The sequence below is a fragment of the Nelumbo nucifera genome, chromosome 1 (genome assembly GCF_055504915.1).
Source record: "Nelumbo nucifera cultivar China Antique chromosome 1, China Antique-T2T, whole genome shotgun sequence".
Classification (NCBI taxonomy): domain Eukaryota; kingdom Viridiplantae; phylum Streptophyta; class Magnoliopsida; order Proteales; family Nelumbonaceae; genus Nelumbo; species Nelumbo nucifera.
Window position 1 is genome coordinate 9735579 of NC_142649.1, and position 26474 is coordinate 9762052.

General features: G+C 37.0%; 1 protein-coding gene and 1 non-coding gene across 10 annotated transcripts; both read left to right on the forward strand.

The window, feature by feature from the left end:
- The first annotated feature begins 2417 nt into the window (after positions 1 to 2417).
- On the forward strand, positions 2418 to 2497 carry TRNAL-UAG (transfer RNA leucine (anticodon UAG)). Its single transcript has one exon. It is a non-coding gene; the product is annotated as a tRNA-Leu (tRNA).
- Positions 2498 to 22440: 19943 nt separating this feature from the next.
- DIM1B (Ribosomal RNA adenine dimethylase family protein) lies at positions 22441 to 26130 on the forward strand. 9 transcript variants are annotated; one of them, XM_088896670.1, is made up of 5 exons: positions 22441 to 22783; positions 23016 to 23088; positions 23178 to 23299; positions 24620 to 25033; positions 25131 to 26130. In XM_088896670.1, exons 3-5 carry the CDS (start codon positions 23273 to 23275, stop codon positions 25893 to 25895), a joined length of 1206 nt encoding a protein of 401 aa, XP_088752796.1. In that variant the 5' UTR covers positions 22441 to 22783; positions 23016 to 23088; positions 23178 to 23272; the 3' UTR covers positions 25896 to 26130. The 9 variants fall into 9 exon arrangements, with proteins under 9 accessions (XP_088752796.1, XP_088752792.1, XP_088752793.1 ...); XM_088896671.1 differs by having other exon boundaries at positions 22442 to 22783; positions 24635 to 25033; XM_088896666.1 differs by having other exon boundaries at positions 23178 to 25033.
- Positions 26131 to 26474: the final 344 nt, after the last annotated feature.

The window sequence follows — 26474 nt, forward strand, 5'->3', positions numbered from 1 at the left end:
AGGGAGAATTCTCTTGAATTGAATTTGGTAATTAATTTGAAATCTTCCTTTACTAGTTTATGTGTTTTCATTGCATTTTCACTCTCGATTTCTTTAGTTCTTTGACTTAAAACTTGCCTTAGTTTCAGAAATTACAAAACTAGTTTTACTAGATTTCTTTAGTTCTTTGTAAGACTTAAAACTTGCCTTTAGAAAAACAAAGCCCATGCCTCTTTTTATCAAAATCCCACTGTAGTTGAGGTTTCTGGGGTTCTCTTCATCGTCATTGATCTGATGAAATGCTTCAAATTCAACCTCTGCTTCCTCGTCGTTCTCAATCTAGTCGCTCAATTTCTTTATGAAAGGTCTCCGATCACAAGCAAAATCTCGCTGGTTGGTACCAAAACCACTTCCAGTGTCTTTTCTGGGTGGAAATGGATCAGTTCGGACAGTGATAAAAGTTATGGATTCCTTGCCATCGTCTGTAGATGTCACATGCCTCATCATTTTGGAAAAAAATTGTTGCCTTTTCAGGGACATTCCATCAATGAACTCCAAGAAGTGAATTAACAGCAACCCTGAGGCCAATTCCATCAACCAAATGTTGGTTGGTTTGGATTGGAGGAGTTTTCCACATACCAAACCAGCACTCCATCCTCGTCGTTGCCTTTTCCATCCTATTCGTGTATAATAAGGTCAAGGAAAATGAACAATGACAGAAAAGATGAACAATGTTTTTCTTATTATAAGGGTAGTATGGGGATTAAAAAATATTGTAACGGTAGATTTTAATGGAAAGCTAATGGAAGGGGGTCTTTGTCTCACAGTCATAGTACAAGGGGTCTTTGTCGCAAAACAAAGTACAGGAGGGTCTTTGTCACTGACCCCATAGTACAGGGGGTGTCTTTGTAATTTATCCTTAATTTTTAGTTAATCCACAATCTATTGTTCGGGTTGAACGATTCAATATTTCAAACAGTCATGTCAATGATTCAATAATCATCAATTTTTTTCCTAAAATGGCTGGCCACAGGATAAATGGAATTAGAAATATGCCCAGTTTTTGGGTTGAACGAACAGTTCACTACTGATATATTCAACAGTTTGTTATAAAATGGTGGAACACAAAGTAAATGAAATTGAAAATGTGCCTATACAGTTCAACCATTTAAATCAACAATGATCTAAAGCATTGATACAAATAAGGGTGTCAATGGACCGGTTTTGGATTGGATTTTGTCCGGTCCAAAATCAATTTAGATGGTTTGGACGAACCAAAAAGATAGTGGATTGGATCAATCCCGTCTAAAATATTTATTAGATTGGATTGGATCTAGTCCGTCCATAATAAATTTATATTGGATTTGGTTGGATTAAGCCAATATCCGGTCCATTGGTATAAGATAAGAATATAGGTGTCAATGAACCGAATTTGGATTAAAACCAATCAAAATTAAAATGAATTTGAACAAATTGAACGGTCTGAACATTAAATTGGACCGGTCCAAAATAGTCCAAATTATTTATTGGATTGGATTGGACCTGGTCCATTTGTAATAGACTCACATTGGACTAGATCGGATTGGACCAAATCCAATCCAATCAATACCCCTAGTTACAAACCATGCTCAAATTGTTATAATCCCATATTCAACCATTATAAACCGATACTAGACTGGCAGAAATGCAGAGTTGAGACCCACTAGCACCGACTTTGGAGGAAAGTTAGTAATGTGTTGTTATGTTATTCCAAAAAAGAAAAATTGTTACAGATCAAATAATCCACATAATCCAAGCATTTCATATCTAAACTACTCTTTGTTAATTAATGTTGCTAACTGATAACAAACGAAGTGGGCTGATATTCATAAAAGATAAAACTGATAATCAATCAACCGGGCTGATATAATTCATCAAAAAGAAGTTGTTAGTAAAGGATTCAAGTTCAGCCACTTGAGATTGAGAAGATAACGCAGTAGATAGTATGCCACATCACAATACTGCGGGGGGTGAACAAAAAGAGAGCAAAGAAGATAACTCTATTGCTGAATGCTGATTGTTGTTGTATAAACCAAAAATGTAACCAGTCTTCCAATCTCCCATATGGGTGCCTATCAACACGAATAGACAACTTGTATGCAATCCATACTCGACCTACTCGACCAGTGACAGAGCATTAATTTAAGACCTTTTGATTCCCCGACCATTTTCTAATGTTGCGTTAACAAGTTCACACTTCAAATAAACTATCAAAACACGTCTCTATTGTACGTGAGTGTACGTGCCTTAACCATTGAAACTCAAATTCTATTTTATTAACAAATTTTTTATGTTCATTTGAATTTTCCTAATACATCCATGCGCATGAATATCTTAATTAATTTTCCACGGTATCTATGTATACCCAAAATATCTTTTAAAGTTGATTTTAACAGGTTGACAGTTTGGCCGAGTGGTCTAAGGCGCCAGATTTAGGCTCTGGTCCGAAAGGGCGTGGGTTCAAATCCCACAGCTGTCACTTCGCTTTTTCCCATTAAAAAATGGGATTTTATATTTCAGCCTACCCCTAGGGTAGAGCTAAGAGGGGTGGACTGTGCCAGGTCAATGGTTCAACCACCCAAATTAGTGACATTTGACTAAATCAACATTTTTTATACCTAAAACATGAGTTTAACTGTCGAACTCAAATGGTTTGAATGGCTCAACCATCCAGATCCATACAAATTGAAAAACGATGCTCTTAGAATAGGTGACCCAATTCAACCCAAATCCTTTTCATATAGGGTGAGGCCAAACGTTCAGTTTGAACGAACAATCCGTTCTGATTTAAAAATAAAAATAAAAAAAGTCAAAATTTGTTATCTGGGTCAACTGGTCTAACATTTTTTATACCTAAAACATGAGTTTGGATGTCGAACTCAAATGGTTTGAATGGCTCAGCCATCCAGATCCACACAAATTGAAAAACGATGCTCTTAGAATAGGTGACCCAATTCAACCCAAATCCTTTTCATATAGGGCCAGGCCAAACGTTTAGTTTGAACGAACAATCCGTTCTGATTTAAAAATAAAAAAAGTCAAAATTTGTTATCTGGGTCAACTGGTCTAACATTTTTTATACCTAAAACATGAGTTTAAATGTCAAACTCAAATGGTTTGAATGGCTCAGCCATCCAGATCCACACAAATTGAAAAACAATGCTCTTAGAATAGGTGACCCAATTCAACCCAAATCCTTTTCATATAGGGCCAGGCCAAACGTTCAGTTTGAATGAACAATTCGTTTTGATTTAAAAATAAATAAAAATAAATAAAAAAAGTCAAAAATTGTTATCTGGGTCAACTGGTCTAACATTTTTTATACCTAAAACATGAGTTTAAATGTCGAACTCAAATGATTTGAATGGCTCAGCCATCCAGATACACACAAATTGAAAAACGATGCTCTTAGAATAGGTGATCCAATTCAACCCAAATCCTTTTCATATAGGGCCAGGCCAAACGTTCAGTTTGAACGAACAATCCGTTCTGATTTAAAAATAAAAAAAGTCAAAATTTGTTATCTGGGCCAACTGGTCTAACATTTTTTATACCTAAAACATGAGTTTAAATGTCGAACTCAAATGATTTGAATGGCTCAGCCATCCAGATCCACACAAATTGAAAAACGATGCTCTTAGAATAGGTGACCCAATTCAACCCAAATCCTTTTCATATAGGGCCAGACCAAACGTTCAGTTTGAACGAACAATCCGTTCTGATTTAAAAATAAAATAAAATAAAATAAAAAAAGTCAAAATTTGTTATCTGGGTCAACTGGTCTAACATTTTTTATACCTAAAACATGAGTTTAAATGTCGAACTCAAATGGTTTGAATGGTTTAGCCATCCAAATCCACACAAATTGAAAAACAATGCTCTTAGAATAGGTGACCCAATTCAACCCAAATCCTTTTCATATAGGGCCCGGCCAAACGTTCAGTTTGAACGAAGAATTCGTTTTGATTTAAAAATAAATAAAAATAAATAAAAAAAGTCAAAAATTGTTATCTGGGTCAACTGGTCTAACATTTTTTATACCTAAAACATGAGTTTAAATGTCGAACTCAAATGGTTTGAATGGCTCAGCCATCCAGATCCACACAAATTGAAAAACGATGCTCTTAGAATAGGTGACCCAATTCAACCCAAATTCTTTTCATATAGGGCCAAGCCAAACGTTCAGTTTGAACGAACAATCCGTTCTGATTTAAAAATAAATAACATAAAATAAAAAAAGTCAAAATTTGTTATCTGGGTCAACTGGTCTAACATTTTTTATACCTAAAACATGAGTTTAACTATCGAACTCAAATGGTTTGAATGGCTCAGCCATCCAGATCCACACAAATTGAAAAACAGTGCTCTTAGAATAGGTGACCCAATTCAACCCAAATCCTTTTCATATAGGGCCAGGCCAACCGTTCAGTTTGAACGAACGACCCGTTCTGATTTAAAAATAAAAAAAATAAAATAAAAAAGCCAAAAATTGTTATCTGGGTCAACTGGTCTAACCGTCCCGTTTTCAAAACCATGCTTTAAATACTTCTTGGAATTCAAATATTATAAGCATTGATTCTCTTTATAAAGAGAATAAAAGCAGAGAAACAACTGCAGATGGAGCACTTACCTACAATAGAGGAAAAAAAATTAAGGAACTAATGTATCGGGATTTTCTCTTTTCTTCTTCTTACATCAATAAGCCATATAAAGCAGAAAATTGAGTTCCTACCAAATGCCATTTGCTTTTTTCTTTGATAAGATATAGAATTGAATTGAAATTAAAGAATAACAAGAGAAAAGGTACAAGGTGGAAACTTCCACTAGGGGTGGCCACGAGCTGAGCGTTTCACGAGTTATTCGATATCGGTTTGGCTCGACTTAAACCAAGCTTTGAGCTGAATTTGAGCCCAATATATAGGCTCGTTTGCTAATCGAACCCAGTGAAACCTGGCTCGTGAGGCTCGCAAGCCTAATATTAAATAAATCATTTTTATTATATATATACATACATATAAATATATAATAAATAATTTTATTATATATAATAATATATTTATTAATATACTATTTTTACTTTTATGTATAATAGTAAATAAATTTTATTTTTCAAAAAAAAAACTTGGTTTATAGTCGAGCTTGAGCCGAACCGAGTTCGAACTCAAGTCTCTAACTTGAATCGAGCTCGAACTTGATACTATTCCTGTGAGTCGAGCTCAATTAGCCAAACCAAACATAGCGCTAGTGTTCCAAACTAGAAAACATTAAAAATGATCTAACATCACAAAATCAAACACAAGTACGACTAAAATATGATTTACATTGCTTTCTAAAACTAGGAGATGAATCTCTATTCTATTAATGCAAGATGGGAATATGAAAATGCAAGTATACATGTATATTAAATCAAAGAATAAGAATAAACAAACACATGAAGGGATATGATGTAGCCCTTGTTATTTTGAATGTGAGAAAAATAGAGGAGAGAATATGCAATTGTGTTAATTGCAGAGAAAAAAAAAAGAAAAAGAATAAAAGGGTCAAGCCTTTATTCTGGTCACAATTAGAAAGAAAGGGAAAAGTCATTATAGACGATTTAAAAAACAAACCAAGAGGCAAAGCCTAATAATGGTTTAATTTCTATGCTGAGAACCAGCTTTTCATTGGTAACAATCATGGATTTTATTGATTAATGGTTACAAAATTTGAGTACAAAGAAATATTGCGCCCAAGAACCTCTTATGCTGAAAACGGGTTTTTTTATGATGCCCTTTTGCACTTTTTACCTTATTAGTAATTAAGCACATGCATTGCACGTGAGAATTTTTTTATATTAATTACTTTAATTTTAGATATATCATAATTAAGATAAAAATAAAAAATTAACAAAAGTAACAATATGATTAAAAATATACTCAAATGCTTGTAATAAATGCATACGTGCATTACATGTGAAAATTTTAAATTACAATAACAATTATTATTATTATTATTAAATTTCATATTCCATTAATTTTTGTCATAAATAAAAATAAATTTTATTTTAACAATTATTTTTATTTATTATGATGAATATATAATATTATAAGTGTTCCCAAATGCGATAGAATTTTGTTCTTTTTCATTGTTTGTGTTCTATATTTTTTAAATATTTATTATTCAATTATGACAGCAAGAGTTTCTTTGAAAAGTTGGATCATTGACCCACCATCTAGAAAAGAAAATACCTTCACTATTGGATTTGTTTTAAATTATATATCATCTACATTATATAAATTTTTTTTACTTATTATACTTAATTTTTTGTTTGACATAATTAATATATAATTTTTTACATATTCTTTTGATTACTTATATTTTTATTTTTTAAAGATTCATTATTTAACTATAATATCATTGGTTAATCCATTTGACCCAAACCACTAACCCACAACCCAAAAAGGAAATTAATTTGATTTCTAGGTTAGCACTAAATTTTATATTACATTTCCATCATTGATAATGAATTTATAATATTAAAGATGTATCCAATATTTATTTTTATTATGAATATGTAACATTAGATATGTGCCCAATATTTTTTTCTATTTTTTATTATTATTTATATTTTCTATTTTTGAAAAACATTATTATTTGACTATGACATCATTTCATTTATAGGTTGATTTTAACTTTGGCATTCCATTTTCATCATTAATAAAATTATTTTACATTTCATATGTATTTTTATTTTGTACAATGAATATGCAATATTAGAGATATGCCCAATTCTTTTTATTTTTGGTATTATATATGTTATATATTTTATTTTTTTATTATTAAATATGACATTATTTATTAACCCATTTTACTCAAAATGGTTGAATTGCTTACCTACCATTGGGAGGAAAGAAAATAGTTTTGTTTTTAAATTATTTTTCAAAATATTTATTTTTATAATATTAAAGTTAATTTTGTGGATTTAATGAGAGAATATGCCTTAATATAAGATTTAATGAGAGAGAATTGGAAAATAGTTTTATTTCTAATTGGTTTTAAATTTTACATTCCATTTCCATCATAAATAAAATAATTTCTTATGTATCATACTTATTATTGGTTTATATGTCGAATATATGATGTTAAAAATGTTCCCAAATTTTTTAATTTCTATGTTTTTGCATTTTATCTATTTTTGAATTTTATTATTTAATTGTGACAACATGGACTAGCTTATTTGACCCGAAATGGTTTAATTTCATATCACTGTTTAGATGAAAACACTATTTTTTTCAAGTAGATTTTAAAAGTATGTTTTTATGTTATTGCAATTATTAATTTATTATATATTGGTTTAATTAATAGAATTTAATGATGAGAAGAAATAAAGATGCCTTAAATATATGATTCAATGAAGGTGAATGCAAATTAATACCTTAAGTGTTGGATTTAATGAAAGGAAATTGAATGCATTGAATATCTTATAATTCTCTTTTCAACTCATTTAATATTAATAATTTATTACCCTTTTGCCCTCATTTTTTATCAATAAATTTAAATATGGAAGGGCAAATTTTGTCCTCAAAAAATTCCAAAAACATTAGTAAGACTATTCATGCTTTTTAAAGTAGTATAGATTTATACAATATGGAATGGTTTAGCAGCACTAAACCTAAATCTATTACATGTCGCACATGGGAACAATAGGGTGAGGTACAAGCAATCCTAAAGAAACATTTTTTTTTACTAGTCCCAAAGAAAGAAACATCTTATTATGTGTGTATTGAGGCATTGCCTTGGTAATTATGCTGCCTAGTTAGGAATTTAATCTTATATTAGATCTATTAAAACTAGGTCAGTTTAGAAAAAGGAATGTTTAAATTTTTGTAGATCCATCATGGATGAGGAGTGTTAGTTAAGCTGAGAAAGGGATTATATATATGGTAGGTTGTAGTAATATTTTTATCAATAACTTCTAAATTGTTCTATGTAATGCTTGTTGGAAATATAACTTTCATGTGATCATTTAAAACCAAATGTATTCATACATGAGTTACAAGTAATAATAGTGAGACTTTTTCCATGATGCATTCTAATTACATTTATGCTAACGTGTGACTTAAAGGTTCTTTGTTTTTTTCTTTGATCACCAGCCATTTGGTAATTTTTTGGGCATTTAGGCAAGGTTCAAAAAATCATTACGTATTGGCTTGTATTGATCGATACGTATTGTATCGGGAGCACCTTGATACATCCCTACAGAGGGTGTATCGGGGTTCTGACCGGTTCAGGGGGTGGCGGAGCCTTAAACTGACTCCCCTGAACCGGTTTTGAAAAAAAAAAGTAAAAAAAAAGGTCTAATACTACCCGATATGCCCTACCGGCGTATTGGGCGTATTGATATTTAGAACATTGCATTTTGGTGGTAAGTGGGACTCATTATGGGGCATCTAAATAACCCAGTTCCTTATAGACCTAAAACATTCCAACTAAGGATGAGTCTAGGTGACTCACTTACATGGCTAGCACATAGATGGTTTCCATAAGAAGTTGTGGTGATACCCCACGACGGAGCCAAGTATATTGATGAGGGTCCTTGGCCCCCCAAACTTCTTTCACCTAAACCAACTTGCTTTGAAATTTAAAAGCAAGTAAACTTATCTATAACAAGATGAACAAGGACTCAATTTGTTCCTACCCAAATTTTGTTCAAATTCACCCTTCAGGTTTGCTCATTCCTGCCCCTTCCCTCAAATAAACCTATCTATAACCAACTTGCTTTAAAACTAAAAGCTTGGCATCTAATGAAATACACCAATTATTAATATTAAATAATAGTTTAGATAAGTTTGGTACAAGATTCACAAAGGAAAATATAGGTAGTGTTTGGTATAGCTTCCATTTATTTGATAAATGGTGCCATGTCATTTCCAAATCAACATTTATTCCATCATGCTAATTCGTATGCATCGGTATTGATAAAAGGTTTCTTAATTTATGTACGCGATGCTTCACCTAATGGTTAAGCGTTTATTCATCGTTCTACCGATGTAGCGCCTAATGGCACCTAGTTGTTAATAAACGATTTATTAAGTACTTTTCTCAGTTTTGAAGACAAATCTAGTACAAACGTTTATTTAATAAATGAAAGCTCACATACATAGTTGGCCCATTGCTACATGCATTCAACCATGTGGCTTATTTTTTTGAAGGATAAATAGGAATTTCGTTAAATTGAAAAAAGGAAGTACATCTCAAATCCAATGGTTGTCAAGTTGACAAACCTAATACACACTAGAAATCAAACTGAGAAAGAATAATGTGACAGTTGCATATGATGATGAGAAAAGTGTGGCTCCCTTCACATTTTTCTCTTATAATAATAGAAGTAATTAAATCAAATTGACCACCAAATATGTTTCAAAAGAGTGACAAAGTATAAGGATGAAAAATTTGAAAAAACAAGGGCATCTTTGGGATTAAAAAGTTTGATCACAAATGAAGGGGGAGTTTCTTAGGCATATGAAACTCTCTTTTTATATGGTAGATATACTACTCTAAACTTAATAATAACGTGATGAAAGAATTGAAAGAGGGAATTTCATAATGCCAAAAAAAATGTCCAAGAGTTCTTACCAAATCCTTTTGGATCCTTACTAATGAATCTTATAAGTTGTTCAGTTGTAGCTAGGTTTACATCACTAAAATAATACTCCACATGTGAAAAGATGTTAAAGGAAAAAGTAAGAAAAGGAATAAAGACAATTATCAAGAAGAGACACCAGTTGAAAGTTTAAAAATTAAATTGGGAGAATCCAGGTGCAAATAAAAAAATGATTAGATTTTCCATATTTTTAAATCATTTTTTTATAAGGATGCCCTATTTAACTAGGGAGGGGGGGGGGGAAGTTGGTCAATTAGGTAATTGACCAATTTCCTTGCATTTCAAGCATTGATACAATGGGTCCCATGGAAATATTATTTTTTGGAGAGTATTGATTCTCGAGTAACCGATGATCTCCTAGGGGCAGGTACCTGCCAAAAACATAAAAAAACCTCTCATTTTCATCATTCCCGATTAAGTGGAAACACAACTAAACACTATCACAACAATATTCCCAAGTAACTCTTGCTTGGGAATCATTTGCCCAAATAAATGCATTACTGATTTCAACTTGCTTCCTTTCCCTCCTACCCACTTTCTACAAGATATATCCTACCAGTCATGCATATCAGGCCAATACATGTATGGTCCATATCATATTGTATCGGTCAATATGCACCAATAAAGATCTATATATAGTGAAAAAAATGAGAAATGAGGTAATTTGAACCGAAGTCAACTAATGTAATATTGCTTAGCCATTAAGTTCTTAAACCACTAAGCTATTTAGCTTCTTGTGATAACAAGTGAAATAAAATAATTTTTATTAATTTTATTGTCTAAGTGCAACCAATAATAAATAATACACATTTATGTTTAACAACTCCAACTAAAAATTAAAAAGAATAATGCTCAATTAGCATTTTATAAAATAATGGAATGAATAATCTATCAAAACCACATTTATACCAAAAGATTATTTGATTCTCAAGAAATTTATAGAAATAAAATATTAATAATGGAATAGTTATTTTAGTACTTAATATTTATAAATTTTCACATATATATATATTTATAAATATTTTAATTTACATTAAATAATAATAACATATTTATTATTTACAAAAATAAAAATTGTTTACAAAATATTCAAGAATATAATAATAAATTGAACCTATCAATTCTATTAATCTACATTTATATAAAAAATGATTTTTAATTTTAGAAAAAATTATAGAAATAAAAATACCAAGAATGGAATAATCAATTCGTAAATTATTAACTAATATTCTAATTTACATTTGATAAACTGTATGATATCTATGTATCTTGTTATATTAATTGTAATATATATTTTCATATATACTATTAAAAAATATATTTTTATGTATTTATACATTATATGTGGCTATTTGATCTTAAATTTAGTATTACTTGTGTACTTATGGAATTTTGTATGTGTTTTCCTCTTGTATCCAATTGTTTTCATATTTTTTTTGTCATTTGTATCCATACCATGTCCAAGTTGCCGGATACAATATCCAATACCAATACTTTAATCCTTTGATCTAAGAATGATAGCTTGACTAGAAGTCACATCTGAGCAATGCTAAAGGGATCCTCCACTTAAGACGAATGTTGGTTCTCTCTCTCTCTCTCTCTCTCTCTCGATATAATAATCATTTCATTTCCAACCTTTAATAGATACCTTTAGACCTGTTCATGGGCCGGGCGGCCCGACGGGCCGGCCTGGCCCGGCCCGGCCCCCGGATGGGCTTGAACAGGTATATGGGCCTGCGGGCTTAACCTCGGGCCAAAAAGCCCGGCCCGCAATAAATTTGATCCGGGCTCGGGATTTGCCGAAATAGCCCGGCCCGGCCCAACCATAGTTAAACCTAAAACCCTACTCTAGACATCTTTGACTCTTCCCATTCTTTTTTCCAGCCGAACCCTTCATCTCCATCTCCACATCCTCCACACTCCACAGACCACAGTTCTCATCCTCACACTCTCAGGCAGCCACAACCGGTGAAGCGGCGAACGTTTACTGGCGCAACAACTCCGGCGACGGTGGTGAGCTCTCTCTCTCTCTCAGATGCGAACTGATCAAGTCACTCTCAAGCAGCCACAGTCACCGACTCACCGCGAACTCTCCGACGAATACAATCACCGGCGGCGGCGGTGAGTCCTCTTTACCATTTTATTCTATTACAATCTTTGGTGTTTACTGTTTTTATAACTGTTGGAGATAAATGACACAACCCACCTATCTGCCTATCCCATTATTCTTTCGTTTTATTACGCGCTTTCTAAACTCTAAAAGTGTTTTGTGTTAAAAATCAAAAGTCAAAAAAGGAAGAAGAATACACAAGATTCAATATGATTTTGATCAGCGATTAATTCGTACCCAATTCACAGAATATTTCCTGTATGTGAAATTTATTACTCTCATTTCAGTACGTGAAATTTATAAACTTCTGCAACTTCCAGTCGACCACCACCAGGTTTGCCTCTGCATTACAAATTCTTTAGTATCAGAACTGCTATTAAAATATATGAAAATGTTCTAGCGGTATAATTGTGTTTGCATTAAATATGAATTCAGTTAACTTCTCTGCATGAGGAGCAGAGAAATGGGAAGCCTTTGTTTAGATAAATGGTAACATGAGGAGCAGAAGCCTTTGTTTAGATAAATGGGAAACCAGGAAAGCCTTACAAGAAAAAGTAGAGAAAAGTTGCAAGGAAAAGGAGTCCAAAAGAATCATTTTCTTACTCTGTAATTCTATATACAGTTCAGCCAACATTGAGGAGTGTTTACTACAGAAAAGAAGATTTATTTTTATCAGTTCTGTCAAGGGAAGTGAGATATTATCATTCCTTTCAAAACTGATGAAGCCGAAGTATGTTATTCTTTTGTGGGTGTCTTGAGACAGGATGAGCTGGTGGGTGCGCTTCTGCAATCCTCTCTCAATGTTGCTGGAGGACCAATCTCCCACACTCTAAAAAAAAAATAACTCACCTTTTGATCTTTTCCTCATGGCAGTTTGTGCGGAGCTGTTATGTCCTTCCAGTACTGGGTTTGTCCTTATTTGGAAGCTTTAGGCAATCTGATCTGGAGTAAGGGTGTAAGCTCTGGGCTGCCATTAGCATCTCAGACATAAATTTATTCATTTAAATTACATTTGGCTTGATTTACTTCAAAATTCCTGCAGTGCCTCAGACCAAGAACATCACATTTACAACCATAATCTGATCATCTTAATCCCCAGAAGATTTTGGATCTGAGTTTGTGAAGTCAGAAAAGAATAAGATTGCAATTTGTGAAGTCAGAAAAGAATATGATTGAATTCAGAATTTATATTCTTTTTTAATGTAAATAAATTCTGATTTATATTGATTATTGAATTCAGAATTTATACTGAATTTATATTCTTTTTTAATGTAAATAAATTCTGATTTATATTGATTATTGAATTCAGAATTTATACTGAATTTATATTCTTTTTTAATGTAAATAAATTCTGATTTATATTGATTATTGAATTCAGAATTTATATTGGATAATCAGCAATTGTTTTTTTTGCAGATTCAGAAATTATATTCTTTTTTAATGTAAAAAATTTGTAGAAATTTCTTTTAGTTTTTTATTTAATATACGCTTGTCTTATTGATAAAATTAGAATTCATTATGCAGGTTATTTCATATTTAATAATTACTATCATGTCAATGACAAGTGAAAATGCGGCTGCTGGAGTAGATATAGTTGATGATGACTATCAAGAGTTTGATCAGACTTCCACTAAGAAAAGATTGACATCTAAGGTGTGGGAAGAAATGGAAAAGATTAATTCGGAGAAGGCACGATGTAAGCACTGCATGAAAATATTACAAGGTAAGTCAAGTAAGGGAACTACTCACTTGAAGCGTCATTTAGAGCGTTGCCCTAGACGTAGAATTCAGGATATTAGACAATACAAAGTAACTACTCAATCAAACACTGATGGGAGTACTTTGAAAAACTACAAGTTTGATCAACAAGAGTCTCGTAGGGCATTATCAGTTTTTCTTGTATGTGGAAAACACCCTTTTACTACTGTTGAAGAACCTGGTTTTAGATTCTTTATTCAATCTATAAATCCTGAATTTAAAAATGTGAGTAGGCATACTGCTAAAAGAGATATCATGTCTAGTTATGTGAAAGAGAGAGAGGGTGTGAAAAGTGATTTGTCTAATACACTTGGTCGGATTTGTTTAACTTTCGATAATTGGAGATCTGAGCACACTGATGATGAATTCATGTGTATAACTGCTCATTGGATTGACAACAATTGGAAGTTACAGAAAAGAATTATTCGCTTTAAAGCTTTGGCACCTCCTTTTGATGGATTGTCTTTAGCAGATGAGGTGGCCATGTGCTTAAGCGAATGGAATATTGATCAGAAAATTTTTAGCATCACATTAGATAATGCTAGTTATAATGATGTGATGGCTAACTCTTTGAAATTGAGATCTTCAATACATAAATCTTTGGTGTGTGGTGGTGATTTTTTCAAAGTTCGTTGTTGTAGCCATATTTTGAATCTTATTGTGCAAGCTGGTTTGAATATTGTTGATGATGTTGTTTGTAAGATTCGGGATGGTGTGAAAAATATAAAGAAATCAGCTGCCCGAAAGCATAGATTTTATGAACTTGCTGAAAAAAGTTTTCACTTAAACACAACTAGAAGATTGAGGTTAGATATGTGTGTGAGATGGAATTCAACTTATTTGATGCTTGAACATGCCATTTATTATAAGCAAGTCTTACAACATTGGGGGCAAAGGGATAATATTTTTAAAATGTTTATGCTTTCGGAAGAAGAATGGGGAAAAGTGGATAAGCTTCACAAGTTCTTAAAGGTTTTTTATGATGTTACTTGCATGTTTTCTGCCACTAAGTACCCTACTTCAAACATTTACTTCAAGGGAGTGTGGATGATTTATAGACATTTGATGTTAGTGAGTAACAAACCTCAGAATTTTATGACTGACATGGTTAGAAAAATGAAGGATAAATTCGATAAATATTGGGCTGAATATAGTATGATTTTGTCTTGTGCTACTGTGTTGGATCCTCGTTGCAAGATTAGGTTAGTGGAGTATTGTTTTGATAAACTTTATGGGGATGAAGCTGAGGAGCATGTTAATGCTATAACTAAAACTCTCCATGATTTGTTTAATGAATACAAAGAAAACTTTTCCTCCACCTCCTTTATTGGATCTTCTAGTCAATTTGACATGAGTGAGAGAAATGATGATGGTGATGGGTTTGAGGATTATGAGCAATTTTTGAATTCGAAAAGAAAGATTCAAAGTGAAAAAACTCAGTTAGACCTTTATTTGGAGGAACAAAACCTTGATATCAAAGCAGATGTTGATGTTTTGGAGTATTGGAATAAGAGTTCTCTTAGGTATCCTGAATTGGCATCAATGGCTCGAGATATTTTGGCTATTCCTATTTCCACAGTTGCATCCGAATCTGCATTTAGCATCGGAAAGAAGGTGATCAATCCTTGGAGAAGTTCACTTAAGTCCAAGACAATTCAAGCTTTGGTTTGTCTTGAAGATTGGCTTCGTGCACAAGGCCTTGTATTAGGTAATTTTTTTATTTATTGTTTATTAAAATATATGATTCATTGAATTTTTTCTAATAGATTTACCAATTGTATGCAGGGGGATCAAGCTTGTTAGGGGCTTCTTCAGGTTCAAGCTTGTTAGAAGAGGATGGAGAATCAAATAGTAGTGATGATGATGATGAAAATATTGAACTTGATGATATGTTTTAGGTATTATAATAACATATGTTTCCATTATTTATTTGTCATTTGACATGATAACAAATTACATATGTGACATGGGTATTGAATTTATCTCTTATTTTCTTTTGTAGGATGGCTTGGAACTTGGAAGTTGGAATGTTCAATTTTGTTGGTGAATTCAAGAATGAATGGAGATGGCTAGAAGCCTAGAACATGTTTTATTTGATATGGTCATATGGGCAATGAAGTCTTTTATTTTATTTTTTAGAATGGCTTGGAACTTGAGAGTTGGAATATTCCATCTTGTTGGTGAATTCAATAATGGATGGAGAACATGTTTTATGGATTTTGTTTGTCTTATTCAAATTATTTTTTTATGACTTTGGAGGAACATGAACTTGAAGTTATATGAATTTAGTTTTAGTTTGTGATGCTATTTGTAGGAATATGAACCTATATGATTTGCTCTTATGTGTTTTATTTCAGGTTTGCCTTGGTTGTATAGAAACAACCAAACAACAGGGAATATATTAAACAACCTTAAAGAAGGTTGTTGATTCACTTGATTGTGAAAAAAAAAGAATGAAATTAAAATGGGTTATGTGATTTCCATTTGAATAAATTTTTTGATTTAAGAATGTAAAATAGTGTTTATTTAAATAGGGGGAAAAACATCTAAATTAAAATAGATAATGTAGGGAAAAATTTTAATTTCTTTTATTAGGTCGGGCTTCGGGCTTTTTATCAGGGCCGGGCTCGGGCCCAAGTTCTAGGCCCGTTGGTCGGGCCGGGCTCGGGCTCGGGCCTATTATTTTTTCGTTAATGAACACTAAAAGCCCGGCCCGAGCCCGGCCCGGCCCGGCCCATGAACAGGTCTAGATACCTTCTATGAATGAATGGAAGCACACCCATGGCATCTCTTTTAAACAAACAATATTGTTTTACTTTCTCCCCTTGATCTCCTCAGAAACAATGAAAGCCCTAAAAGGATTATTGATCTCTCCTAAATTCAATACTCTCAATACTTGTACTTGTTCTAATGTTTAAAGATTAGGGCAAATGTCAATTATAAAGTTCAAGCTCACGGCACTAGTTCCAATCTTCCAAGTGTTTGCAATGGTGACCATCCTTGAAATGATGCTTCAAACTTTAATTTCATTTTGTTGCATTTAGGTTTGTGTTCATACTTCAAAGGGGAGTCAGTGACATGCAAAACGTAGAATACCAGAAAAATAGATTTCCAAATACAATTACCCTAGCATATACATGTTAAAATGAGGAGAACAATGGCACTTGTAGATGTAACAAAAGAGAGAACACTCTCAACACCTTCAGAAGATAGATTCTATCATTTAGCCATATTAGATATTATTTTTCATTAGAGTGACCAATTTAAAAAGACAAAAATGATATTTGTTGGTTAATTCCTTAACGACATAAGGTATTTTGATAATTTTCATATTTTAATTATTGAAAAGATAATGAATTGCACTTTTTTTTCAAAAGTATGGGGGTTGTTAGGATCAAAACACAAGGGTGATTGCATTTACTTCTGAAAGAAGGGAAAATTTCATATTAGTACCCTGTAGTTTAGGGGTAGTGTCAAGTTAGTAGCCAAACTTCAAATCGTGTCACTACAATACCTAAACTTCCAAAAACTGATAATTTAGTCTCTATTGTTAGCAGTCTATCAGTTATCTTATCATGTGATGATATGTGCAATTTCAAAATTTTGAAAATGTCAATACTATCCTTCAAAAAAAGACACTGTTCATCATCATCTACCTTGAAAGAAGACATTACTCATTGTTTTCTATCTTGGGATGGAACTGATTGTTGTATTAGAGAGAGATTTAAGGGGAGAAAGAAATACAAAAGGTCTGCACATAAATGGAAGAGGGAGAGGAGGAGAAAAACCAAATCGAGAGATTTAAGGGGAAATAGAAATACAAAAGAAGGTCTGCACAGAAGCACAAAAGGAAAAAAAAAGAAGGAATGGGAGAGGGAGAGGGGGAGAAAAACCAAATTGAAGAGCCATACTTGAGAATTTTTTACCATCCTCTCTTGCCTTTCTTCTTCTCGATTCAGAAAAATGGAGAATTTTTTACCGCACTTGAAATCCTTCAACTCCAGCAAGAGCACCAAAGACATCTCATCCCCAGAACTCAACAAAAGGCAATGAAAACACTCCCCATCTGCGTCTTCTTCCTCTTTCGCCTCTATCCTTAATGGGTCTTGTTGTTCTTCCCCCTATTAGCAACAACAAACTCAAGGGTTCCCCTTGAGTTATTTTAGGTTTTAGTTTTGTATGTTTCGTAAGGTATAAACACTTACCAATGGACAAATTCACACTATTTTTTTTTTGCATTTCCATTGTTGATGTGAATACCTGAATCCATAATGATGTAGGGTGATTTGGCCCGACCTCGTAGCACGGGGACACGTGGACATGACCTGGCATAAGTGACAATTCAGCGTGACAGCCTGGCCACTACTCGGCGCAGCGAGCTCACCGAGGCCCAGCCAAACGACTCAGTGCGTGTGACAGATCGTAGAGAAGAAAGGCCCAGCTCGCCCCGAACCTGAGGGTGGAACACCCCGAGCTCCCCCATGCAAAGGGACCCAAGCTCCCCCTAAGGGACTCCGAGCTCTCCCTTCCTAAGAAGGAAGCACCCCAACTTTTGGCTAAGTGTCTCGAGGGAGAAAACACCTCGGGACAGCACCATCGAGACTCCTGTTCGTACTTGCTTAAGGATCGCCTCCAATGCGGGCACCTCGGCACCTCGGTGCAAGGCAAACCTACCCAAGGTGGTTCGGTGTACAGTAGCTCGGCAGACTGCAGGGAGATATGCCTGGCATCCGTACCTACCAGATCCGGTGGCAGTGCTCGGATCCCTTGTCAGGCGGCGTTCTGCCTGCCATCTCTGGAAGGCATGGCACGCCTGACGATTCCGTACCTTGCAGTAGTAACCTGCACCTGCCACCCCTGCCCTAGCAATAATGACTAGGGCAGTGGCGGTTATGCCTGATGTGACCGAGCTCCGGTATAAAAGGACCCCGACCCTCACGAAGCAAAGGTATTGAAGCTAGCATTTTCAACACTCTTAACTCTCTATGTCTTCTTTGAATTTTCCTCAGAGTTCTAACTTAGCCATCGGAGTGTTCCCTCCGGGAGAGCTCCCCGGGAACCCTTCACCTTCCTCTTCCTCTCAGGTGCAGTCCGTTACAGTTAGGAGCCAACTCTCAGCCAGCTAGGAGTGCCCAGATTGTGCTGCATCATTTGGCGCCGTCTGTGAGAACGCTTCAAAAGGCCTTCCTCTAACTTCTGTGAAACCTTCTCCCAAGAACTCATCAGCAACACTTATGGCTTCCTCTAGCAACGCCGGACACTGGAACACCAATGAGGAACAACCCTAGTTACCCACCGTTTGCTTCGGGCAGTTCACCGTCCCCCTCTCTGTGGATGGGGTTCCAAGTCTGAATGTGCCTCAGACGGTAGCATCCATGACTGTTCCACTGCCTTCTGCAGTCGGAACAACCTTCGCTGAACCCACCATCCTCCCTCCGGTGGCCAGCCAAGGTCAGCTTGAGGATTTGATGCTGTGCATGCGAGCCATGCAGGCTCAAATGCAACAGTTCCAGCAACTCCAGTTCTACCGGCAGCAAGTGTTGCACCAAGTTTCCCAACATCAGTATCAGCAACAGTTTCCTTCACTCCCTCCTCGGCATCCAGCTGCGCAGCCGACCAAGCCTCACCGCCGGAGTGAACTTCCTTCCCGCCGAGGAGAGACCTCGGTATCATCCCATGGAAGGAAGGAAAGACCCCCTACCCCCGCCTCGCGGCCTGCAGTTAGGTCGGGGGCCTCCCAGCCAGTTAGGTCGGTGTCACCTCAGCGCTCGCAGTTTGAACCTCCGCTTACTAAAAACTAGTTCGAAGTGCTGGCCGACGACCTGGAACAAGGTCCCTCTGTTCGCAGCTACCGACAGTCGTCCAAGCTTTTCCCCGTGCCCATCGAGCTCAGTAATACCAAGGCTAGCAGCACCAATGCCGAGCCGGGCTAAGAAGTAGCGAAGCGTCGCCGAGCTCGCCGAATTGCCACACGCAACCTGCCCGAGCTCAGAGGCAAGGTAGAGGTAAAAGCTACACCGCTTCTTTCAATTCCCTCCCCCCTGTCACCAGAGCTCCTTGTTGTCCCTATGCCGAGGGACTTCAAGCTCCCCCCGTTGGACAAGCACGATGGGTCCTTCGATCCCAACGACCACGTGGACGCCATTCAGTCCCAGATGCATCTAGCCAGAGCGAGCGAGTCTTGCATGTGCATGGCCTTCTCCACTACTTTCAAGGGAGTAGCCCGCACTTGGTACCGAAACCTCGTGCCAGGTTCAATAGGGAGCTGGGCACAGTTTGTGCAGTTCTTCACCTCCCACTTCATCACCAGTAAAAGGTGCCCGAGGACCCAAGAAAGCCTCCTCAGCATAGTCCAGAGGGAAGGAGAGTCCATCCGGAACTACATCAAGCGGTTTAATGACACTTGTCTGCAGATACCCGACCTAGACCTTGTAGTTCGGCTCACTGCGGCCAAGCGGGGCATTACCCACAAGGAGTTCATATGGCACGTGGTGGTCAACCAACCCAAGACCGTGACCGAGTTCCTCGAATTGGCAGATCGGTTCATAGGGACAGGGGAGGAGATAAACCAGAATGGCAAGCAGGCCCTTGAAAAAAGAAAAAGGGAACTAGAGCCCCCAGCTCCAAGTGACAGCAAGAAGAAGAAGAACCAAGCTCGGGCACAAAGCCAATTCAGCCTTTCTGAGCTCCGGCAACAGAAAGGGATTATACACCCCTCAACACAAAGCGGGCCGAGATTCTCATGGCGATCAAGGACGCCCCATATGTGAAGTGGCCACCTCGGCTTAAGGCCGATCCCAATATTAGGAATAAAAACTTGTATTGTAGTTTCCATAGATATCACGGTCATAGTACCGAAAACTGTAAGAACCTCCGCGACGAGATAGAAGAACTTATCCGTCACGGATATCTGAGAAATTTTGTATAGCATAATAATAATAGTAAAGCAGGTCGGCATGAGAAGCAGAGAAAAGAAGCTCCCGAGTCCAATAGACAAGCAGAATAGTCGCAGAGGCAGCCTCCCGACGAGAGACCAGTCCGGGGGACCATCCATGTAATTGTCGGAGGATCAATTGTCGCGGGCTGCACCTCGGCAGTAGCTCGGTCATCAGCCCGCGAGGCCGCCAGGGAAGAGCTTAACCCCCCAAAGCGGCCAAGGGTGGAAGAACCGATCTTCTTCATTGAAGATGATGCGTGAGCGGTCCATTACCCCCATGATGACGCGCTCGTCATAAAGATTAAGACTAACGACTTTGAGGTCAGGCGCATCCTAGTCGACTCAGTCAGCTCGACAGATATTCTCTTCAAGGCAGCCTTCGATCAGCTTCAGCTCCACCTTCGATCAGCTTCAGCTCCAGGAAGGTGACCTGAAGCCCGCGAACACTCCACTCGTGGGATTCAGCGGTGAAGAGGTCAAACCTTTAGAGAGAATCACTGTACCCGTGGAGGTTGGCACCTGGCCTAGTGTGGTAAGGTTCAGCCATGAGTTCCTGGTGGTCGCGACCCCCTCCCCGTACAACGCAATAGTAGGTCGGCCCATCACCCACGCCTTACGAGCAGTAGTCTCCACCTACCATTTGGCGATGAAGTTCCCTACAGACTTCAGAGTTGGAGTGACGCGAGGTGATCAACTCGAGTCCCGCAAGTGCTACGTAGCCGGCCTCAAAGGAAAGGCCAAGGTAGCAGACGACCTCGAGCTAGAGCGACCCACGGAGCAGTTCGCATAGCGAGCCGCGCCTACTGAAGAGACCATCCCCATCCCGGCTTCGACAGAGGATCCAACTCAGGTACTTCAGATTGGTGTTTCTGTTGAAGAACCCCTACGATCTCAACTGGTAAGTTTCTTACTCGAAAATTTAGATGTTTTTGCATGGTCAACGACAGAAGTGCCCGGCATAGACCCCAACATTATAACTCATAGGCTCAAACTGATCCTGTAATTAGGCTCGTTAGACAAAAGAAATGCAACCTAGCCCCAGAGCGATGGAGGGCAGTTGACGAGGAGGTCGGGAAGCTCCTTGCAGCCGATTTTATCAGGGAGGTTCATTACCCGAGCTGGGTGGCCAACCCCGTTTCGGTGAAAAAGGCCAATGGTAAATGGCGCATGTGCGTTGACTACACCGACCTGAACCGAGCTTGCCCAAAGGACTGCTTCCCACTTCCTAAGATCCGGTGGCAGTGCTCGGATCCCTTGCTAGGCGGCGTTCTGCCTGCCATCTCTGGAAGGCATGGCATGCCTGACGAGTCCGTACCTTGCAGCAGCAACCTGCACCTGCCACCCCTGCCCTGGCAATAATGACTAGGGCAATGGCGGTTATGCCTGATGTGACCGAGCTCTAGTATAAAAGGACCCCGACCCTCACGAAGCAAAGGTATTGAAGCTAGCACTTTCTACACTCTTAACTCTCTATGTCTTCTTTGAATTTTCCTCAGAGTTCTAACTTAGCCATCGGAGTGTTTCCTCCGGGAGAGTTCCCCGAGAACCCTTCACCTTCCTCTTCCTCTCAGGGGCCGTCCGTCACAGTTAGGAGCCAACTCTCAGCCAGCTAGGAGTGCCCAGAGATTGTGATGCATCACATAACATGCTTGCTATCGGAGGTGGTTAGAGATCCGATATTAATTATAGGAAAATTAGATGATATTTGAAAGGTATTTTTATCTTTTTACATGATATTTAACATCCGTTAACAGTTTTGGACTAATTTAACAGTTTTTGAAATTTTGGGTGCTGCAGTGACACGATTTAGAGTTCAGGTACTAACATGACACTACCCCTAAATTATAGGTACTAATCTAGAATTTTCGAAAAACAGTGGTTTATATAATTGTTATAAGAGAAGGTCTTTTTTATAATTTTATTTACCTAAAAAAGGTGTTGTTGGCTCTTTTCTTTCCGAGCCGAGGGGTTTGTAAACCTATACTAATCTGACGTTGGTTCTGCTGGACGGATAGAGAGAGTAGTGAGCAAGCGCGATTTGGAGAGTTGGGGATGGGAATTGGGTTGGGAGCATTGAGGAATGCCATTCTTCATTTGGTGTGAACAGTCCTTGCTCGGCGAACGTTACATTTTCTGGCGATTTCCGGTACGCCTGCTACTCCGATAACTAAGATTCGGTGGGTTTTTGGATCACCTCAGCAGCTGACGCCGGTGATTTTGGAGTTGAGTGCTTTCCATAGCTTGACAGATACTCGATTCCCGAAGAGAAGGCCCAGTGGCAAACCTCGAAGGAAAAGGGCCAGCTTAAGACCACCAGGTTTGTCTCTTAACACATCCACTTTGAATTAAACAAATTGAGAAAATGGACTCATTAGAGAGCATGAACTATGGCAGTTTGATAATTTATTTGGAGATTTTCTTCCACCCTCATCCCTTTTTGAGGAACTTTAGTCTCTACTTGCATGATCAGAAATGGAATTGCTCTAGTATTTAAGTGCCTAAGTTGGATTTCTTTCATGGGGTTGAGTTTTCATTATTTCTTCTGGTAGACAGTTGTTTGTATCAAAACACCAAAGCTTAGGTCTGTATACAGTCCACCCCTCCCAAGGCCTGGGTAAATGGGTAATGACCTTTTTCAGACATATTTTGTGTTCTTATTCGATACGACAAAGCTCTCAATTTTGTTAATCCTGATTTATTTAATCATGCAGACTCATATGCCTGGGTTCAGCATACACCTGGTGAGCCAATATCTGTAAGTAGACCCAACAAAAGGAGTGTGAAGGGAAGGAATTAGAAAAAACGCATGAGGCTGAGGAGGGCGTTTATACTGGTCTGTGTTTCTTTCTCAAAAGCCTACCTAGCTTCTAATCTGATGCGTAGAAACTGATATTTTTTTTTCTTTTTTCTTTTTTTTTTTTGGGGGGGGGGGTTGGTGTTAAGTTTTTCTATGTATGGATTCCAACTCATAATTACAGCATTTAGTTTGAAATTTCCTTTGTTACTTCATTTAACTTCCATCATTTGTTTCCGTGTTCATCCATACTAACGAAGTCTCAATTTGCAAACCTTACTACACACCAATCCTCGATTAGCATTGATTCATTTGTATATATTGCCTTTGAGTCTTCATGCTTATTAGTTCAAGAAATCCTTTGCTTTTAGATGACTATGTGCAGATGTATGATCCATTATTCTTGATAGGGTGTTGATATTTGTAAATTTTGAGGAGGTGCAAGGAAATGAACTTGGGAGAGATATTTAGACATTTAAAAATGTATCCAGGACGATATCTTCTTGTAGGATGTTATGCCTAGACCTTAAAATGTTTTTGTATAGCTTCTGTCTTTTTCATGGAGAGAATTTTCAGTTATCCATAGAAAAAGGGGGTTGGTTTCATCATCAATGCCATCTGATGCACATCAAAATATATCATGCAAGCACTTGAGGATGTATTAATTGCAATGGGGAAGGAGAGACTGGGTTTATTGTATCTGAAATAGTGTTGCATGGACATGGACACAGGAGTTGGAATCCATTGCATGTCCAAGAGTCTGATTCAGCAAGATGAGAAAAAATGGACTCAGAATATATATAGAAAAGTATACTATTAAAATGGTTCATATTTTTTGACTTCTGACATTATATACCTGCAAAATGGGTCTAAAACTTTGCTTTTCTTAAATCTTACTAAGTAATGTTTGATATGAAAATGACATTCATTTTGTACATTAGCTGTTCATTTATGTCAAGTTAGCTAGGAGATAAAAAGGAAATGTGATGTACAAGTGTCCTACGAATACATTTAGGAAAGTCCATGCAAAACTGATTTGAAGATACTCAGCTCAGCTGCAATCCCAACTATTTGGGTTGGCTACATGAATCCTGTCCAGCCATTCTGCTCTATCAAGGGCAATGTTTTCTGTCACACTGTAAGTCCTTTGTTCATTCTTACCACTTCCGCCCATGTCTTCTTTGGCCTTTCTCTTGTTCTTTTGGCACCTTGTACTTGCACCAAATCATTCTGCATTGTGCAGTCATTAGTATGTAAAGATGACACCTTATGAATATCTTGTCCTATTCTTGCATGGTACCTTTAATTTGGCTTTCAATTGGGAATTCTTTTTTTTTCCTTTTTCTTTTTAATTTTAAGGAATCATTGTTCCAGGAGAAATGTCTTTCTACTAGCCTCACAGTTACCGGATTCCTCTCACGGAAACATTGTCTTCGACTACTAGGCACGATGCCAAGTCGTTACTATGTTCACAGGGATGACAATGATGAAGATGAGAGGAAAAGAAAGAGAGAAGGACAAGAAGGGTATATATATTTCCACAAGAGCAGGGGTCAACACATTCTCACCAACCCACGAGTTCTTGACTCCATTGTTCGAAGGGCTGAGATTAGGCCCACTGATACAGTGCTTGAGATAGGGCCCGGAACTGGAAATCTCACTCTAAAGCTACTTGAGGTTGCTGAGAAAGTTTTTGCCGTTGAGATCGACAAACGGATGGTTGAAGTTCTCAACAATCGTGTTGCTGAATGTGGGCTTGAAGATCGACTCACCGTAAGATAATTGTTTATTATTCTACAAAATGTCTCAAAGAAACATATGAAGTTTTTACAATGATAGAAAGAAGCTAATCAAGGATTGGGATTTTTAGGTTATATGTAAAGATGCGCTGAAGATGGATTTCCCCCCATTTGATCTTATTGTTGCCAACATCCCTTATGGGATATCTTCACCTCTTATAGCGAAACTTGTATTTGGGGCCTACCCATTTCGAAGCGCCACACTTCTCCTTCAAAAAGAGTTTGCTCGACGCCTGTTGGCGAATCCTGGTGATTCTGCTTTCAATCGATTGGCTGTGAATGTAAAGTTGGTTGCCGAGGTGGAATTCGTGATGGATGTAAGCAAGAAGGACTTCATTCCTTGTCCAAAGGTCGATTCATCTGTTGTGAAGATTTGGCCGAAGACTAAGGTCCCTGATGTTGATATGCATGAATGGTGGGCTTTCACACGGACGTGTTTTAACAAGAAGAACAAGACATTGGGAGCTACTTTCAAGCAGAAGAAGAAAGTGGTTGAACTTTTGAGAAGGTCACAGATGATGGATTCCCTCAAAGACCATGTTGCCACTAGATACAATTATGATGACTATGATGACAAAGAAGAGCAAGAGGAGCAGAGCGATGGAGAACACTGTTTTCCATCCCCTTGCTCAGAAAAGGATTTGGTTTCTTTCAAAGAAATGATTGCTGAGGTTCTAAAGGCAGGTGGATTTGAAGCGAAGAGGCCTTCAAAACTATCTATCGAGGAATTGTTGCATCTGCTCTCGCTGCTCAACCAAGCTGGAATTTATTTTAATGATCGAACTAAAGGAAAGGATGTAAGCAATGAAGGATTTGTGGCATCTTATAGTTCTTAAACAACAGTTTGCATTCTTTGTTGGTAAAAGCGGTGTAACTCATACGCCTGATGGATGAATCTCAAATTTCAGTTTCTAGCCATTAGGAATATAGTTTACAAACTACGATGGGACCAAAGAGAGTGTGTGGAAATTGGACTCATCCAAAACATTGGGTTCACTAACTGGTTTAGTCCTTGGGCAAGTTTATGCATTTCCTCTTCAAAGCAATATGAGATGAATCGTGATTCGTGAATGATAGTTTGGTTATTTTACGTAAATAGGTTTCGCTGCCTACTCATAAACTTGTATTAATTGTTATTACGACTTTTGACTGTTTCTACTTTTCTAAGTGATTCTCAAATCCTAAGAGATCTTCTAGGCTAAAAATTGAAGTAACGAATTGGGTGTTGGAAGCACTCTCTAGTCTCCTCCAGATTGAAAAAATATTCTGTATATGTAATAACTACATGAATCAAATGATATATAGATCATGGCTTCAAAAATCAGAATTTCTGGGTTATCAAGAAATTACTTCTTGAATTCTGAACAAGTTGAATGGGTTAGGGAAATTACATAAATCAAAACTGATTAGCAACA

What these genes read in the sequence shown, in the direction of transcription:
- DIM1B (XM_088896666.1), top strand. Translation starts at nt 24,530, where the DNA reads ATGAATATCTTGTCCTATTCTTGCATGGTACCTTTAATTTGGCTTTCA. An exon ending in GGCTTGAAGATCGACTCACC is followed by an intron (nt 25,034 to 25,130) that starts GTAAGATAATTG and finishes TGGGATTTTTAG; the next exon opens with GTTATATGTAAAGATGCGCT.